At 47.4% G+C, this 18,925-nt stretch overlaps 2 protein-coding genes across 3 annotated transcripts in view; one reads left to right on the top strand and one right to left on the bottom strand.

The window, feature by feature from the left end:
* VASP (vasodilator stimulated phosphoprotein) overlaps positions 1 to 11,755 on the top strand; it is a 33,799-nt gene extending 22,044 nt beyond the window's left edge. For both annotated transcript variants that reach the window (XM_089478504.1, XM_089478503.1), the window contains exons 5-13: positions 1,016 to 1,077; positions 2,206 to 2,501; positions 2,984 to 3,084; positions 3,485 to 3,545; positions 4,771 to 4,807; positions 5,584 to 5,629; positions 8,173 to 8,248; positions 8,573 to 8,630; positions 10,123 to 11,755. In XM_089478504.1, the coding sequence (XP_089334630.1) occupies positions 1,016 to 1,077; positions 2,206 to 2,501; positions 2,984 to 3,084; positions 3,485 to 3,545; positions 4,771 to 4,807; positions 5,584 to 5,629; positions 8,173 to 8,248; positions 8,573 to 8,630; positions 10,123 to 10,160 (775 nt within the window). In that variant the 3' untranslated portion in view covers positions 10,161 to 11,755. The remainder of the gene's footprint in view (positions 1 to 1,015; positions 1,078 to 2,205; positions 2,502 to 2,983; positions 3,085 to 3,484; positions 3,546 to 4,770; positions 4,808 to 5,583; positions 5,630 to 8,172; positions 8,249 to 8,572; positions 8,631 to 10,122) is intronic.
* Positions 11,756 to 13,371: 1,616 nt separating this feature from the next.
* LOC149304668 (optic atrophy 3 protein homolog) lies at positions 13,372 to 15,661 on the bottom strand. The gene is made up of 2 exons (XM_089478218.1): positions 15,462 to 15,661; positions 13,372 to 14,305 (listed from the first exon to the last, which is right to left on the bottom strand). Exons 1-2 carry the CDS (start codon positions 15,601 to 15,603, stop codon positions 13,974 to 13,976), a joined length of 474 nt encoding a protein of 157 aa, XP_089334344.1. The 5' UTR covers positions 15,604 to 15,661; the 3' UTR covers positions 13,372 to 13,973.
* Between the last annotated feature and the right edge of the window lie 3,264 nt (positions 15,662 to 18,925).

Below are 18,925 nucleotides of genomic sequence, written 5' to 3'. Positions count from 1 at the left end.
GCAGTCTCAGCTTTCCCTTGTCTGTGAAATGGGCGCCCAGTGGCCATGCTGGGTGAGGGGACTGTAAGAGTTACTTTCGCTCCCTAAACTCTACCTTGGAGTGACCAGAGAAGGCTGGGCAATGCTATGCTCCGAAAGGACTCAGGAGGGTCCAATGGAAAGGAGGCTGTCTTTTGCCTCCTTCTGCTGCCATTGCATTCTTTATCTCCAAAAACATTTGAGATGGAAGGGATGGGGATGTAAACCTCCCCCCCAAAAAAACAAAACCCTGAGACCTTTCCTTTCTCCTCCCAAAGAGCCTCGTCCCAATTGCACCATCTCTTCCTATGAACTCCAATCCCACAGCCTGCTTGGGGATCAGTGCTGTCACCCCACTTTTAGGGTGTCCCCTGGTGTGGTCCGCACCCCCCCATCACACCCCTGGTTCTCTCCCCATCATTCTTGTGCAAGCCTAAGAAAGGGATCCTGCAACAAACCGTCAAGAACTTTTGCTGCTGCTCAGAGCTGACAATGTGGATATGCACCAACAGCCTGAATCAGTCGAAAGCACCTTCCTCGGTTCCTAATTATTTCTTAAGGAGAGTGTCCCGCTCCCTGCCCAACATACATACACACACACACAATGCCTCCTCCAGCGGCTGAGGGCAGGCGCAGTCGGCTTAGCATCTAATCGGCTCTTGGCGGGTCAAGGGGGTCGAACGTAGCCCTGCCTGCAGACTGCTTTCCAGGTTCCCAGGTGCCATTCTGAGCACTTGCGCACTTCTCCATCTGTTCGAGGGAAGGGGGCAACCCAAATTCAGCTTCTTCCCTTTCTCCACAATGTGTGGCTTTGCAGTCTCTGGGATCTTGCCAGAGCCACCCCCCAAGTGAGTGGGGATGATGGGAGGGAAAGGAGGGTTGGCAGAGATGGGCAAGTGGGCTTCTGCATGCCCTTTCGGCTGCTGTTCTTCGCCCGGAGATGGAAGTGAGACCGCTCCTTTTCTCTCTTTTTCCTCTTCTCCTTCTCAAAATCCAGGCAGCAGTTAGAGAGGGAACAGCATGAGCAAGCGGAGAAAGAGCGGAGGGTCACAATCGCAGGTATGTTCAGGGGAAGGAGGAATGAGAGGACACACCTCACCTTTGGGGGGGAGGGTTCAGGATCTTCCCCAAATGGCCCTTGGTTTCCCTTGGCCATTCTGTTGGCTGCAGTTTGTTGGTATTTCTGTTTTGATTCTCCAGTGGATTGGCTCTAAATGGTTTCTGATCCTAGGGGTCATTCGTTTGCATTTTGATCACAAACTTTTATAAGTTTTTATTCACGATTATTCTTATGTGGCTTTTCACTGCAATTTGTTTTACCATTTGCAGGCTGTCTGGAGTCCTAGTATTGGGGAAGACGTAATTTTATGCATGCATACATATATACATGTATATGTGTGTGTATGTAGGCATAAAAATTCCCTTTTTATAATGTTTTAATAATTTATATCCCACCTCTCTTTATGTGTGTGTGAATACATCCACCCCTACCATGAGCCATGGTAAAAGGCTGGTATTTATTTATTTATTTATTTATTTGAGAGTGATTAATGAACCACTTACTAAATAAACCAGCAGAACATTTTACCATCTGCCTCTTCAGGTGCTGAAAGCAAAGGTTTAAAAAAAGGTTTTCAGCAATATTTTGCAGAAGCCAAAACAAAAGTTTTTGCTGATTTATTTATTAAGTTCTGTTTGTTAACTACTCAGTGGATGGATGGATGGATGGATGGATGGATAGATAGATAGATAGATAGATAGATAGATAGATAGATAGATAGATAGATATGCATCCAAAGCAAACTTGTCAGAAGGGCTGTTCATTTTGAAATGGCCTATTGAGTTACAAGGACAGACAGACAGATGTGTCTCTGTGTGTACAATATTTGTATGTTCTCTGTGCAACCCTTTCCAGGTATGCTTTTCCCCTGTAAAGCAATGGGCCGTGGGCCAAAGGCAGCTTGGCTCTTACCTGGGTGTACTTAAAGAACAACAACGAAGGATTAACAATTTAGTGGGGATTAGTGCCACCGGCTGCCCGACTGGAGCAGGGATTGGGGTGGGTGGCATGGAGGGCATTCCACAAAACAGACACTAACCCTGTGTGTTCCAGTGCCTGATGCTCTGGTTTAAGTGTCTCGGTGCCCACTTTTGGTGTCTTACCCCTCTTCTTCTCTCTTCCCCCAGCATCTCCAGCCACTCCTTCAGGTCCTCCCCCACCCCCAGGACCACCGCCGGCTCCACCATGCCCGCCTCCTGGACCTCCGGGGCCACCCCCAGGCATGCCAACGGGACCCCCAGGGCCGCCTCCACCTCCGGGTCCTCCCCCACCCCCCGGACCCCCGCCAGGCTTTGCACCCTCGGGAGGGGGGCCACCTCCAGCGCCACCCCTCCCTCCTCCCCAGGGAGGACCCGGAGGCGCCGGACCCCCAACTGGTTTGGCCGCAGCCCTTGCAGGAGCGAAACTCAAGAAGACTGGCAAGGTGAGCCCAGGAAGGGGTGAAGAGGGGCATTGAGAGAGGGCTATGGGGAGGTTCTTACTGGTTTCAGTGTATGTCCACTAAGGTTCCTTGGAGAGATGGGAGAGGCAGTAGCTTTCTCAAGATATCATAGAATTATACAGCTGAAAGAGACCCCCAAGAACCATCCTATCCAACCCCCTTCTGCCATGCAGGAACACAAAATCCAAGCACTCCCAACAAATGGCCATCCAACCTCTGTTTAAAAAGGAGATCCCATCACTCTCCAAGGCAGCAGCGTCTTCCATTGTCAAACAGCTCTTGCAATAAAGAGGTTCTTAGTAATGTTTAAGTGGAATCTCTTCTCCTGTAGCTTGCATCCCTTGCTCCTGGTCTCTTCTAGAACATGGCCACATAAGCCCGAAAAACCCACAAAAAAACTATGGATGCTGGCCATGAAAGCCTTCGACTTCACCTTGTCTCTGGTGCCCTTCTCTGCCCCACAGGAGGAGGGACCAAAGGCAGCATCCGCGGCTGCCACTACATCCAGTGCACCTGGCGGAGGAGGAGGGCTGATGGAGGAAATGAGCGCCATGTTGGCACGACGGTGAGTGGGCAGAGCCACGCGCACCTTATAAATATATCAACTTTCAGATGGATGGGTCGTGCCTCAATCTCTGGAGTGGTTTTTCCTTAACCACCCCTAGATCATGGAATGACCTGCCAGAGGAGATTTGTCAGCTAAAGATACGGTCTGCATTTAAGATTATTTTTAAATTATGAATTTTAAAGTATTTATTGGGAGATTTTAATATGTTTTGGTTATACAGGTGGGTCCTTGGTATCTGCTTTTAAGTGTAGAAAGCCACATAGAGGCTTTGACTTTTCCCAGCATGGTGCATGCATGCGCATTCATGTTTTTGTGACTGACATTGTGCTGGAACATCGCACTGCAAGCGTAATACTATTCTTTTGCTTTTTCCGCTCCCTCCCTTCATCGACTCCAGGAGGAAAGTTGCAGAGCAGAGTGAGAAGATCATTCCAAAGAAAGAGGAAGGCCTGACGCAGGTAGGAAAAACAATGAACAAAGCGCGCCTCTCCTTGGAACACAAAAGCCTTTGTGCATCCAAATGGCTCAAGGCTGAAGAGAGTGGCTTAACTGAAATCAATTAAAAGCCTGGCATCCCAGACTGGCCACCATTTGGGGATATTTGGCAAAACTGGACTTTGGGGAGCTGCAACTCTCAGAATGCAAGCTGTGGGGTTTGGGGAGTTTTAGTCCAGAAAGTCACTTTTCTGAGCTCTAGTTGGGAAAGGTTGCTTCTGTTGCTTTGGCTGCTGCTGATAATTTATAGCATGCCCAGATCTCAGGGCAAAGAGGAGGAATCTCAGGTGTGTGCATCATCTTGAAAACTGCAGCACTTTTGAGACTAACTGAGCAAAAGAAATTGTAGCATGAGCTTTTGTCAACTTGGTCTACTTCCTCAGATGCATGAACTGGCACCCAGGAAGGACCTTGATAGACTGTATGAACAGCCATTGAAATGCAAAGCTTGTGGGTATGGTGATGAGGTGGCAAATTTCAGTTTTAAGGAACTTTAACTATGTGAAATCGAATAGCTGGCATCCATAGTCTTTCCTCCAGTCTTTGTCCCTCAACAACCATTGTTAATACTGAACCTGTCCCCACATCACCAGACCCACACATGTTGCATTCCCGCGGCTGTTCATACAATCTGATTATAAGAAAGTAGAAAGTAGACTAAATCAACAAAAGCGCATGCTACAACTTTTAGTCTCAAAGGTGTTGCAAGAGCCCTTTGACGTACCAAGGTACAGTTTTTGCTCTGCAACACAGCCAATGGGTTAAAACTGTGGTACTCAGAACACATTATGCTTGTTTGGGTCTCATGGGCAGTCTGTGTTTAGTTGGGCCTTAATGCCTCCGCAGCAACACTAGAAATGCAGGTCAGCAAAGAGCCTTTGAGATGCAGACTTGCTGGCTCCCCAGGGACCCTTTCACACTACAACATTATAGTGCTACGATTCCACTTTAACTGCCATGGCTCCATCCTATGTAATCATGGAATTTGGCATTTAAGGAAAGGCACTTAAGAATTCTCAGGCAGAAAGCCCATGTAACTCACCAAACTGCAAATTCCAGGATCCCACAGGATTCAGCCAATAATGCTGTAATTGTGTATAGGAAAACAGCACAATTTTGCTGTTCAGCTGTTGCAAAAGAACAGTATACTGAATCCCTCCACCTTCTACTTCTGTTTTGTCCCCACAGCAAGATGATGGAGAAGCTTCTGGTGCCAAGACCACAGGTAGGCAAAAGAAGATGGAGTAAAGCTGGCATTAATGCACAAGAGTACTCACATAAGAAGCCAGTCTTGGGCATGGCATAAGGGGAGGGTGCCAGTCTGGTGTAGTGGTTTGAGCTTTGGACTGTGACTCTGGAGACCAGGGATCAGCCATAGAAAGCCACTGAGTGGCCTTGAGCAAGTCATACTATCTCAGCCCATGGCAAAGGCAAACCCTTTTCTGAACCAAGAAAACACCATGATGGGTTTGCCTTAGGGTTACCATACGTTAGAAATGAATTGAAGGCACAGAGCAAAAAAGAACAGTGCTACTCAAAGCGGTAGTCAAAACAGCCTGTTCCCCAAAGCCAAAGTTTTCTGTAAGTGCAGCTACGGGAACCCATTGGGTAACCTTGGGCAAAGTCACACTCTCTCGGAGGAATTTTGTAGCACCATTTGAGATTAACTAAAGATGCTATTTCTTTAGTCTCAAAAGTGCTCCAAGATCTCTCTATGTACTGATACTACAAACTAACATGGGTATATCTTGAATTCTCTCAGAGGGAGGCAAAGGCATATCCCCTATGAACAAAACTTGCCAAGGGTTTGTCTTAGGGTCGCCATAAGTTGTAAATGGTTTGAAAGCTCCCAGTAACAACAGACTTCTCTATTGGTGTTCTGTGAAGAAACTAGACATTGCTCCAGCCTTACTATGCAGAATGCCCCTGCCCTTGATCCTCTGAAGCCATCTCCTAGCCTCTATGCCTTGTTCCTAATTTCTCCTCCCTCCCTCCATATAGACGGTTTCCGGAGGCCTTGGGAGAAGACCAGCACAACGCTACCCAGGTGAGCTTACTCCTGGTTAAGTCCATCAGCCTTGGCTTACCTAAAGAGCAGGGAGGCGTCACTGATCTCTGAACCCATTGCTTGGAACCAGCTCTTCTGGCCAGGAAAAACTCCAGGAGGCTCAGGAGAAGATGGAGCAATGGGGCTGCATGGCTCTGTCTCCAGAGAGAGAGTCCTTGCAGGGGAAGACGGTGGGAACCGGGGCTTACCCTGACCCCCTTCCCTCCTAATCCAAGCACAGCATCTTGAGTTTTTCTCTTCCCCTCCATCAGGAAAACAGTGACCCAGAGGAGCACCACACCTCCGGCCCCAGTCCGTCCTCAGGCTGGCCAGTTTAGGTATCAGGCAGAAGGGGCCGGATAAACTATGAACGCTAAGTACTCCGTAGAGCTTAGTTTCATGATCTGTAGTTAAGTCAGTGAATCAAGGCTGTGTGTATCAGCTTCATTCCCTTTGCCGAGAGCCTTCGGACCCTCATTCAGGCAGATTAAAGTATTAAATAGTTTGGGGTTTTTTAATGAAAGGTATTCTATTTTCTGACGACAATGAGAACTTCTACATATTTCAAGGCTTTAAAAATGACCCCTGTCCACAAGAATCGTTTCTGGATGCAGAGTCAAAGGTATTGTGACAATACCAAAACGTCTACATCCAGGAAACATGGATTCCCACCAGTTGGAAAGTTTGTTCTGAGTATCTGTCAGCTCTCCGTATTTGCAAGGACAAACATATGGATTACATTGGCGTCGTTTTTGTCCCAGGCATTTTTTAAAGCCTGTGCTGCTGTTGATATATATATATATATATATATATATATATATATATATATATATGGCAGGAATTTTGAACTTTGCAGAAAACCCTATCCATGCTCAGTGGCTGAAAGTCAGGGATATTGTATTTACAACTCTTTAGGTGTGGTTTTTTTTTAAATTCTATGTTGTAATGAAGGTTTTGTTTCTCTAAATAAGAATGCTGTCCCCCAATGAAACTCTCCTTCAGTCCTCAAATTTCTAGCCTTGCAGTAACGTCAAACTCCAGTGGAGTGTTTGGAAATAGAGTTTAGGCTTCCCAAGAAAAGGGACAAGTGAAGTGACCCAGTGGCATTAAACACAACAGAAGAGGCATTTTGGGTGTGAATTGTTTTCAGTGGCCCACTCTCTGCAAGGCTAGAAATTTTGGACATGGAGGAAAGTTTCACTTGTGGGGGGCAGAATTCTCATTTGGAGGCGCAGTTCCATTTGCCCTCCATCTGTTTGGGTCTAGTTTTTATGCGGCTTCATAAAAAAGAAAACAAGACTTTGGCCTGTTACAGACAGCCAAAATAAAGCTGCTTCGAGTCACAGTGGATGTATGGTGTTTCAATGAGACGTGTGTCCTTCGAGTCCAGAAGTCACACCAAAGCCACGCTCCAGCCTGGAGCATGGCTTTGGTGTGACTTCTGGACTCTTAGGACGCATGCATCATTGAAACACCATACATCCACTGTGACTCGAAGCAGCTTTAGTTTGGCTGTCTGTAACAGGCCTTTGAGAGACTCAAGTGGCTTGTCTGCCTGGATGAGGGTTAAATTTCCTAGGAAGTCTGGAAGACAGGTGAAGAAATTAAAAATGGAGCAGGTGTCTATATTCCTGGCTCAGCTTTAAGACTGAGAATGGATGGCTTGGCCAGTTCTCTCACAACTCCAGAAGGTTTCAGCCACCCCGCAGGGTCGGAGTCGAGGCTTCCAGGCATCTGTCCTTTGGACAGATGGCAAGGCAGCCACTGAATTGGCAGGTCCTCTTCTGATCTGTCCAGAGAGGAACCACTCCTTGGCCATAGATCACCATGTGGAAACATCACAAAGGCTGTAAGCCATTTTTGAGAAGAGCAGGGAAAGACACTGAATTGGGTCGAGGAGCAAATGTTAGTCCCGAGAGGCTGATGGGATCTGTATTTCGCTTCTCTTGCGGGGCTCTCCAGACCCACATGCATCTTTCCCCCCTCAGAACCTGGAGCCCTATTTGGTTTAGAGGAGGCAAGAGGATAATTTGGCAATGCTCTTGGTCTTCTCCTCAAACCAGGCAGGGCTCAGAAGATATTTCTTCCTAAGCATAATGCACTGTTATCTTGAAGTGTCCTGGGATAGCATTCAGGGGTTGCAAAGCCCAGATTAGACAAGGCATGGCTTTGTGTCCCTTGCATGCATGCCTTTGTTCTACAAACTGCAGCTTTAGTGGTTCTTGAATAGTCTTTGGGGGGGGGGGGGTACTGCAAGGCTGGAGTGGCAAAGGGGCAAATGCAACCCTTTTTGGCAAATGTTGCCTCTCTGAAGCTGCCATTTGCACTTCAAGGGGATGTTCTGGACCTTAACTGTACCCACTAATGAAGTATAACTCTGAGAGATATACTTTTTTATTAAATTAAAATTAATAAAAAGTATAATAAAAAAGAGATGCAGGGCCAGTGGCTTATACCTATATGGAGAGCACTTGGGTTGGATCTAGCTGGGCTGCAATCTTCCTGAAATGGCGGTGCTGATCTTCTCCCCTTTCCCAATGCAGAATGAAATCTGCTGGAGCGATCACTGGTTCAGAACCTGGCGGAGGGGATGAATCAGAGTTGGAACGAGTCAAACAGGTAAAACATCCTAATTCCTCCTCCCTGCGACACTTCACTCCCATTCAGATCATCAAACTGACCCACCATAAATGTTAAGCCCCATTGGACCCTCTGCATTCCTTCACCACTTTGGTGAACCCACCACCAGACTCTCTGGCTCTTGTGGAGAACTAACTTTCTGGTTCTGCTGTAGAATAACTATTCCTTGGATACGTACCCTTGGCCCTTGTAGTTAATTGTTGTTGTTGTTGCCATTGATCTACAGACTTTATGTGTAATGAGGAAACAAAGCAGAACCCTCGCTCTTTCTCTCCCCCTCACCTGCCCTGCCCTTCTTTCTAGGAGCTTCTGCAAGAGGTCCGGCGTGAACTACAGAAGGTGAAAGAGGAGATCATACAGGGTGAGTTGTGTCTTTGTGTCTGCGGGGAGAGTGTGTCGTGTGGGTTTTGGGATGCACTTTGGAAAGCTGTCTCTGTTTTGGGACACTCGGCATCCAATGGCATTTGGGGAGCTGTACTCCAAAAGCAGAGAGCCAGTGTGATGTAGACTTGGTTTGAGCATTAGACTATAACTCTGGAAAGCAGGGTTCGAATCTCGGCTTGGCCATGTAAATCCACTGGGTGGCTTTGGGCAAGTCATGCTCTCTCAGCCTCAGAGGATGGCCATGGCAAATCTCATCTGAAGAAACTTGCCAAGAAAACCCATAACAGATCCATCTTAGGATCACCATAAGTTGGAAATGACTTGAAGGTACACAACCACAGTCCAAAGGCAATTTCTCCAAGCACCAACTGGAGAATTGATGGGTTCCTAAAAAAGCAGTCCTCTTTCTTGCAAGCGAAAGAAGGTTTAAAGGAGAGTCTCATCTGGTGGGATGGTGCTGACCTATAAAGCCCTATATGGCTTAGGTTCAGAAGACCTAAGCCTAACTCCTCTGCCAGCCCTGCATTGGGGAGACTGGTATATCCAAATGCAGATCAATGCCCAGCATTTGAACCATATGCTTTAGTCACTAGGATTGCAATTGTCAGGCCACTTTGAGAGAAAAACTCTTGTGGCTGTATTTCAAATTACCCAGAGTTTTCCCAGTAGATTCTGATCTGCAGGCTGCCTCCACACTGGAGAAATAAACCGGTTTGGTGCCACTTTAACAACCCTGGCTCAAGGCTATGGAACTCTGGGAGTGGGAGTTTGTTGTATGATTTTTGCATTTGGAGGGTGTTTAGAGAATATATATATTCAAACGTGGTTGGTTGAATCCATGGATAAAGAGTGAGTGGATAGGAAGGGTCAACTGTGGTCCAAAACACACTGCAGAAATAATCCAGTTTGAGACCACTTTAACTGCCCTGGCTCAGTGCTAGGGAATCCTGGGAGCTGCACTTTTGGGAGACATCCAGCCTTCTCTGTGAGAGAGCTCTAGTGCCACAAAAAACTGCAATTTCCAAGATTACCTAATACTGAGCCAGAACAGTTAAAGTGGAATCAAACTGGATTATTGTTGCAATGTGTTTTGGATCTGTACCTTATGTAGGGGGATACGGTTTTTCATAGTATGGACCTACAGTAAGCGGTATAGGGCTAATGTGAAGTCGAAGTCTTTCATGCTCAGCATCCATAGTTTTTTGTGGGTTTTTCAGGCTATGAGACCATGTTCTAGAAGAGTTTATTCCTGACTTTTTGCCAGCATCTGTGGCTGGCATCTGCACAGCATTCTCTGTAGATGCCAGCCACAGATGCTGGCGAAATGTCAGGAATAAACCCTTGTAGAACATGGCCACAGAGCCCGAAAACCCCACAATGTATAGGGCTAATTTAAAGGTCAGGAGCAGCATTTTGAATTATGCCTAGAAAGGGACTTCAAATCTCTCTTTCTTTCCTCCTCTCTCCAGCATTTGTCACGGAGCTTCGGAAACGGGGGTCCCCGTAACCTCGCCGCCTCGGAGTCCGCCATTTTCCCAAGCGCGCAGCAAAAGGAAAAAAGAATAAAAAAATAGAGAAACCATATGAAGCGAGAGGAAAAAACTCCTCCTACCCCAATCCCTTTCCCTCCCCAATGCACCAAAAGAGCTCCGCCACCCCACACTCTTCTCAGCTCCCAGGACTCGAACCCCTGTCCCTCGCTGTGCAATTTTAGGGTGGGGGAAAGGGACAATCCACAGCAACCCCCCCCCCAATCCCAGGAAGGGCAGGTCCCCCACCTGTGCCTTACCCAATAGCAATAGCAGCACCCCACCGTCTTTCCCTTCCCCCCCAGTTTTGCAAAAAAAAAAAAAAAAAAAGAGAGAGAGAGGCTGTTTCCCATAGGAAGGGGACATTTCCCTGGAGGAATTGGTCCTCTTTCCACAATCCTTTCCCAATGAATAATACACTGTGCCATTCCCAGGGAGGGCTAATCCCTGCGCTCCATCCCTTCGTTACCCTCTTTCTCTCCTTTGCAAGATATCTGTGGTTTTGTAAAAATAATATGGGGTGACGGGGGGGGGGAAGAGTTTTAGCCTAGGCTGTCCGGCCAGAGCAAGCGGACCTTCCAAGGAAGGAACCAAAAAAAGGGGGGGGGGGGAATCTTATTTTTGGAGGCAATGGCAACTTCTGCCTGCTTAAAATCAGAGTGGAGAAGATCCCTGGAGGTAAAGGTTGGCAACCCAGCTGACCATGTCCCTGTTTTGGGGCATGTCAGGGCATATCTTACCCCTTTTTTAATATAGAGAAAGGGCACCAAACCGTCTCCTTTTTGCAGTGGAGGCTGCAAGGAGGAAAGAGACCAAAAGGAGGCATCCTCTGGCCGTCAAAGCAAGAAAAGCGGCCCAGATCTGGGCCCATGACCTGCTGGTCGCCATCTTCCCGGAAGACCGTGGCTACTCCGACGCATGCCCCTATGCTTCTCAAGCATGCGACCCACCTGCCAAATAAAGGAACTCTTCCCTATAAAGGGATGTGTGTCTTTCGCGGGGTCTCCATCGGATCCCCTCCCCACACTTCCAGGACCTTCCTCCTCCCCCCCCCCACCGCCAACACTGCTGTTTTATCTTGGTTTTGTAATTTTTTAAGAATAATTTTAAATACAGAGATGGGGGTTAGAATATTTTATCCCTTCCCTTCTCTCTGGGTAATTTTTTAAAGCAACATTTCTGCCCCTCTACCTCCTTTGCGGCCGTGGGGCAGCCGTGGGGAGAGAACCAGGGCTCTTGGCTTTTCTACTGAGCTGTAATTTTTGTTTTAAACTTTATTTTAGGGTTTATTTTGTTATTGTTCAGCTGGATGGGCTATTATATTTTGATTTTTTAAAAGAATATTGTTATTATTATTGTTACCGATCTGCTGGGTGTTTCCGCCCAATTTCTACACACCTCTTTCCTTCCAACACAGACACACACAGCACCTGCTCGCTTACCCACAGCTGGGCATGAGGATCTTGGGCACACGCACCAAACGTCTTTAGGAATAAAATCTTTTGTTTTTCCTTTTTTGTAAAATTGCAAAAAAAGAACAAAAAAAGGAAGTAAAAAAAGGAGTTGTGTTGCGTCTTTGTTGTTTTTTTCTTGGTTTTGGGATCAGAGGGCTTTTTAATAGAACATTGTGAGTCCAACACAATTTAACGCCTAAGATGCAGAGTCAGCTTGACGGCTGCTGAATACAGGATTGTATTGGTAATTTATTTTGGACATAACATGAGAAGATAAGACTCACTAGAAAAGGGTGAAGGTGGAAGGCAGCAGGAAAGAGGAGGAACCGTATTAATCGAGAAAGCTATTGATAACCGATTGCCTTGGAGGTCCCTCATTCGTAACACTGCCGAAAGTCAAAGCTGACTTGATAGCACTTAACCAATGGCAGAAACCACAGCCTACAAGCCACTGCCACCATAACCCTGGTCTCCAAAGCCCAAAATGTAGTCAGCCACTTTATCATCAGCCTGGACTAAAGGAGACCCACTTAAATCAATAGAACTTGCACAAGCGGCTTGCCAAAGTCCCCCTGATTCAGTCTGTTTAGTTTTGAGAAATCACTGGGTTTATGCTGTGGTCAGGAAGTTTTCAGATGGACTTTTTAAACAATGAATAACGATGGCTCTTGCTATTCCTCCATTTGCCCTAGAAAAGGAGCGTCAAGGGCGGCCGCTAAAAGCCCACTCCCAAAAGAAGGGGAGCTCCTGGCCTTCCTTTCCACTTTATAATTCCCCAGAGGTATGACTCCAGATCATATGGTTCAGTTTCTTGCGCAACAAGATCCTTTTTACGGGCACCGATAATCCTGCTCTAAAAATAGGGATTAAGAGGGGGATTTTCGAGGCCACCAAGCATCGCTGAGCACAGTGCCTCCTCATTGGTTTTGTTCACCTGGGTCCCCCTCCCTGCCTCTCCGGACCCCCCTTTCGATGCAGTTTTGCTTTTGTGCATTTCCTTTTTGCCTTCTGCCTCAGAACAATCAATACAGGTGCTTTTAAAGGAGTTAATATTTAAGTAGCTTGTCAGGACAGCACTGGAGGCTATGGAGCGCGGCGTACCAGGGAATTTGGACAAGCTACAAAACCTGTCTTAAAGGCATAGTATATGAGGAGTATGAGGCCTCCTAGAACTGGGGCTGGGTTAAAGGCGTACAAATAGTCTGTAAGGCAATGAACTCTTCTGAGATCAGAAACAGATCTAATATTGGAGGGTTTCATGCTTTCCTTAGCATAGGGAAGGGCTGAATTTGAATTTCTTGCATTTTTGTTGCTTTGTGACTTCAGTTCAACTCTGATTTATGAGGTTTTATTGGCAAACTTTGTTCAGAGGGGGTTTGCCATTGCCTTTCTCTTAAGCTGAGAGAGTGTGTCCTGCCCAAGGGCACCCAATGGGTTTCCATGGCTGAGTGGGGATTAAAATCCTCATTTCCCAGCGTCTTTGTCAAACAGTCAAACCACTAGGCCATATTGGGTCTAAAAAACAGGGTTCCCCCTTCTCCCAGTAGCTACACCTTGTGATATTCATCACACTGCCTGCTTCATCTCCCATGTTTTGGCTTTGCAGCCTAATCAGATGAGCAAATACAAGTCAGGGATGAGTTCTCAAGACTACCATTGTATCTGCACTGCAGAAATAATCCAGTTTGACACCACTCTGGCTGCCATGGCTCAATGCTATGGAATTCTGGGAAGCGTGGTTTGTTGAGCCACCAGAACGCCATTGCACTTAGCCATGGCAGCTAAAGTGGGGTCAAACCGGATTATTTCTGCAGTGACTACAACAAACTCGGACTCAAAACCAACTCCAAAGTCCATCTACTCCAAAACCACAAAGGGAGTTGTGAAGGCCTTGTCTAATACCCAAACTAAATAGTCCCTACCTTTCAGATCCCTCTTGAGAAAAATCAAGATTCCTGCAAATCTAAAAGATACTACTTAAAGAGCCAGGAAAAGAAAAGTGTGCTTCTTCACAGTTCTGCCTTGCCGCTTCCCCGCTTGACAAAATACATCTATTGGTTTCAGAGCTTATTGCCAAAACGAAGTGGTTTGATTTCTTTGTCGCCATTGTTTTAATAGGTTCACAGTATTTACATATTAGGAAGAGGTCAAGCGATTCAGTAGCCGAGGGTCACGGGGCAAGTCAAAGGGCCCTTGTGCCCCAAATCCTCCTGCACTTTGTAGGGTCCGCGTTCTCTCCTTGCCGGCCTTCCTCCAGTAGTGGGGCTTCCCATGCAGCTTGTAACAGGAGTGCCATCCTGGAACAGAAAACACCCACGTTTCCCATCCAGGGCTGGGTCATTTCTTCTGGGGAGCGCTAGAAAGCTCCACTAGGATCCGGTTGGCTTCGCGCAAGCGAGCGTCTAAGGTCTCCACAGTCAAGTTCAGCTCTGAGATCTGTTCCTGGAGGCTGAGGAGGGTGCTGCTCAACTCGTCCTCCTTCTTCTGGCTGTTGGTGGACTGGCGGGCGTACTCCAGGTAAATGCAGAGGCCCCCCACCCCAAAGACGATGGCTTCGCCCAGCAGTTCTGCGCCCAAGTCCGCCGCCGCCTCCTCACTCAGTGGCTTAATGGCCGCCCCCCGGAATCCCATGATTCGCATCTTGGCCCGCATCTCCACCCAGTGATAGACTGCAGGAGGAAAGAGAGAGAGAGAGAGAGAGAGAGAAAGGGAGATGTTTAGGGCTGAAGATCAGGGCATAAATACAGCAAATACATCCATAAATCAAGAGAGAGCATTCCAAGCGTCTGAGCTTCCTTATATTACTCCGCTGTGTAAAGCCCTGGGCAAACTTTACAGCACTCTATAAATAAATGTTAATACACTCATCCCTCCATATTTCCGCCTTTGATGTTTGTGGATCTGATCATTCACGGATCGGATTAATATCTCCTCTCTAGGAATACCTGGGTCCTCCAGGGCAACTCTATGGTCAACTTTAACTCAAAGTTATATTGAAAGGCCTAGAGATTCCTAGAGAGGACACTCCACTAGGCCTTTGTAGCTCCTCCAGGGCAACTCTATGGTCAGTGTCTGTTGGACGTTGACCACAGAGCTGCCCTGGAGGACCTAGAGATTCCTAGAGAGGCGTCCTCTCAGGGAAAAACATGGGGGTTTTCATATTCACGGGGGTCTTGTGCCCCTAACCCTAGAGAATATGGAGGGACACGTGTAATAATAATAATAATAATAAGGTCAGGAATGAGAAGCTCTCAGCTCCAACCCTAAGCTTGAAAGGCTTGGACCTTTTTGGACTGCAGTTCCCAGAATCCCCATAGCCAATGCTTTTGGGCCTCCCTCCCTGCTCCAAAGCCATCTGCATTCAGTTTATCAGGAAGAGGGAGAGGAATGCTGCGCTTCCCAGGCTGCCATGCCCTCTCTGGCCTTCTCTTCTCCCTCATTCACAGTCGCCACCATCCTGGCCCCCTCCCTCTGCTCTTCCTGCCTCCTTCTGTGAAATGAGGGCAGCACTTCTTTTCCCCTTCCAGTCCCCTTTGGACCTGGCTTGCCACTTTGACTACATTTCCCAGGAGCCCTTGTCCAAAATGGCGCCCCTCTTCCCTGGCCCACCTGTTCAGCCTTGAACGTTCCACGCCCCCGGATTGGCCCAAGTGCCTCAAATCAGAAGCCCGCCCTCGCACGGCTCCTATTGGTCCGTTCCTTTAAGAGGGCCCACCTCCCTGCGCGTGGCCCCGCCCCCTCGCTCACCCATTGGCCACCCGCCTAAGACTGACGGGCGGCTCCTCCTATGAGCCGAAGAGGCCCCCCATTTCTCTGGTTACTCACTCTGCGCGGGGGGCCCGCAGATGTACTGCCGGAAGAAGGGGCTGGCGCGCGCCCCGTCCTTGATGCGCGCGGCTAGGGGCTTGGAGATCTGCCGGACGCCCAAGTAGAGGAGCTTGGCGATCGGGAAGGCGCCGGCCACCATCCTCGCCCCGCCCTCACGGCAGCTTCGATGACGTCAGCGCGCACGCTACGTCACGCCACGCTCACGCGTCAACGCCTCGCGCCGCGTCGGCCTCTGACGTCAGCGCGCACGGGGGCGTCTCCCACCCGCTGCGTCTTTACCTTATGAATACGCCTCATGAATATGCAAATAGAGCCTCTCTTGGCCTCAGAGTGACAAAATGGAATACATTTTCCCCCTCATGAATATGTAAATTTATCCCTTCGCGATTTCCTCTCATGAATATCTAAATTACCAGCCCTCTCACCTCAGGAAAGGGAAATAAATGAGTTTTTAAAGGGAATTTCCCTCAGGGTTTTTTTAATTCTGAAATACATCCCTAATGATCTTGTTTTGAAAAAGATGCGACTCCTTGAAGCGGTGTTTTAACGGCCACTTCCGGTCTGGACCGGAAGTACGCAATGGCGGCCGCTTTGTTTACAAAGCTGGTCATAGAGATGTAAGGGAAAGAGCGGCAAAGTGCTGTTTAAAGTGGAGTGCATAGAGATATGAGTCTAGAGAGACCCAACCTGTCTTTTTCCAGAGACTTCCGGGACTCTATCGGAAGCCATTTCTAGAGATAGACCAAAAAGGGGACTGAGAGGCAATCAGTTTCCCCTTCCACCATCATTCTCAGCAAAATGCGTGGAAAAGTTACTTTTCTTGGACAACCCAGCCGCAGAACTGCCCCAAATCCCACCATGACCCTGTTGCAGTCCGAAAAAAGTAACTTTTCCAAGCTCTGCAAAGGTCAGCAGAACAGGATGCATTCTGCACAGTAGAAATAATGCAGTTTGACACCGCTTTAACTGCCATGGCTGAATGCTAGGGAATCCTGGGATCTGTAGTTTGTTGTGGCACCAGACAGAGAAGGCCAAATGGCTCTCCAGACTACAAATCCCAGGATTCCATACCATTAAAGCACGGTAATTTTAAAACGGTGAACCTCCAATGGCAAGATTTGTTCAGAGGAGGTTGGCCATTGCCTTCTCCTGAGGCTGAGAGAGTGTGACTTATTGCCCAAGGTCTCCCAATGGGTTTCCATGTATGAGGCAGGATTCGAACCCTGGTCTCCAGAGCCATAGTCCAACACTCAAATAATAATCTAATCTATGAATCATTTTTCATGTTTACACATGATTCCCCCCCTTTGATTTTATTTCCTTTTGCGCTGTTCTAATTTAGAACATGAGTATAATTAGTCCTCTGTGTGTGTTTATGCGCCGAGTATAGCTCCTGATGTATTTGCTCACCTTTTATCGGTCCCTAAGCTCCTGGCTGAGTATTTAATGCCTTTAGAAAACCAGTGAAGTGTTAATGAGGTGAGGAAGAGTTAATGAGGCGAGAGGAGATACCGTATCATGCAGGTAACGTATGGGGCTTTAAACGCAGCTACACCTCAGTTACTACAGCCTCTCACACTTTCTAATCTAAGCCAAAGCTAACAAGACGGATTGCAACAGGGAGAAATGTAAAGTACAGCACTTAGGTAGAAAAAATGAAATGTATAGATATAGGATGGGGGACACCTGACGTAAAGAGACTTATGTGTCTGAAAGGGATCCAGGAGTCCTAACAGAGCACAAGTTGGACTTGAGTCAACAGTGTGATGCAGCAGCTAAAAAGGCCAATACGATTCTAGTCTGCATCAATACATGTACAGTGCTTACAATGAGGGAAGTAATAGTGCCACTTTATTCTGCTTTGATCAGGCCTCACCTGGAATAATACTGTGTCCAATTCTTTGGCACCACATTTTAGAATCATAAGTTGGAAGAGACCGCAAGGGCCATCCAGTCCAACCTCCTTCTGCCATGCAGGAACTCTCAAACAAAGCATCCCCAACAGATGGCCATCCAGCCTCTGTTTAAAGACCTGCAAGGAAGGAGACTCAATTACACTCTGAGGGAGTGTCTTCTTCCACTACCAAGCAGGTCTTACCACCAGAAAGTTCTTCCTAATGTTGAGCTGGAATCTCTTTTCCTGTGGCTTCTTCAGTATGACATCCCTTCAATTGTTTAAACATGGCCAGCATGTCACCCCCTAACCTTCTCTTCTCCAGGCTCTTTCCATCATGAAGTTTCTCCTAATGTTGAGCTGGAATCTCTTTTCCTGGAGCTTGCACTAATTGCTCCATTGGGTCCTATTCTCTGGAGCAGCAGAAAACAAGCTCAATATGGCATCAAGTATTTAAACAGGACTCTCATATCACCCCTTAACCTTCTCTTCTCCAGGCTAAACATCCCCAGATCCCTTAGTCTTTCATCATAGGGTTTCATGGTTTCCAGACCCTTCACCATTTTGGTCTCCCTCCTTTGGACACATCATGGCTCCAGTTTCTCAATGTGCTTTTTGAATTGTGGTGCCCAGAACTGGACACAATATTATAAAAAGGATGTGGAGAAACTGGACCGTGTCCAAAAGAAGGCCACCAAAACGGTGAAAGGCCTGGAAACCATAAAGCCCCATGATGAGAGACTTCAAATTTCCCTTCTCATCCTCTGTTATGAGCATCACTGGGTAAAACCTTATGGTTTCCAGTCGCAGACGCATGTTTGCAGTGAAATAAACAAATAGTGAGACATCTCAGAGATGGGACCCAAGCCTAAATGCAAAATTCATTTATGTTTTTGTATACATGTTGCACTTTTCAAGACAGGACTCTTGCCCTGAGATTCTTCCTCCTTGCCTTCAAGGACTGGAGACTCCAGGCCCAAAATCTGTGGCAGCGCTAGTCCTGGGAATCTGTAGCGTCTGCCCATGCGATGAAGCCATTGGTCTTGCAGCAGACCTTTTGGAGGAAGGAATGAAGAGGAGGCTTTGGAGTCCAAAGTCGAAAGCAGTGTTTGTTGCTGTATCACTTTCAGCCTTGGTGGTCCTGGTGGATATAAAGCAGCAGCTTGAGTGGGAAGGGAATCAAGAGGATTTGGCTGAGAGGAATGAACCTAAATAAACAGCTGCAGAACAATCTGGCTCTAAAGTCAACCCAGAAGCATCTCTGGAGCAGCAGAGATCTTGGAAGATGCTCTCCTCCTCTTGGCAGAGATGCACTCTTAGACCCAAAGTGGATGACCATATCTGGGGGTCTATCAGACACCAGGTCACCAGGTGCCCTCCTTTTCCAGGACATGTCCTACCTTTCCATCTTCTCTCCAGGATGAGAATTCCAAAGTGTCCTCCATTTTGTGCATGACTAAGGAGCCCAATGAGTAACACAGCGTTTGCTGTTTGAGAAATCTGTCTACTTGGCAACCTGTCCTGGCTGCAAAATAGGAGGAATAGGATGGATCCTTCTAAAGTCCCT

Source organism: Sceloporus occidentalis, unplaced genomic scaffold, assembly GCF_023333645.1.
Source record: "Sceloporus occidentalis isolate IW3139 unplaced genomic scaffold, rSceOcc1.0.p SCAF_13, whole genome shotgun sequence".
Taxonomy (NCBI): domain Eukaryota; kingdom Metazoa; phylum Chordata; class Lepidosauria; order Squamata; family Phrynosomatidae; genus Sceloporus; species Sceloporus occidentalis.
The sequence above is the reverse complement of the archived record's forward strand: the minus strand, read 5'-3'. Positions and strand labels throughout refer to the sequence as shown.

Bases quoted from the DNA above. Each gene is read 5' to 3' on its own strand.
- LOC149304668 (XM_089478218.1), bottom strand. From the start codon at position 15,603: ATGGTGGCCGGCGCCTTCCCGATCGCCAAGCTCCTCTACTTGGGCGTC. The intron at 14,306-15,461 runs GTGAGTAACCAG...TTCCTCCTGCAG, and splicing joins CTGCGGGCCCCCCGCGCAGA to TCTATCACTGGGTGGAGATG.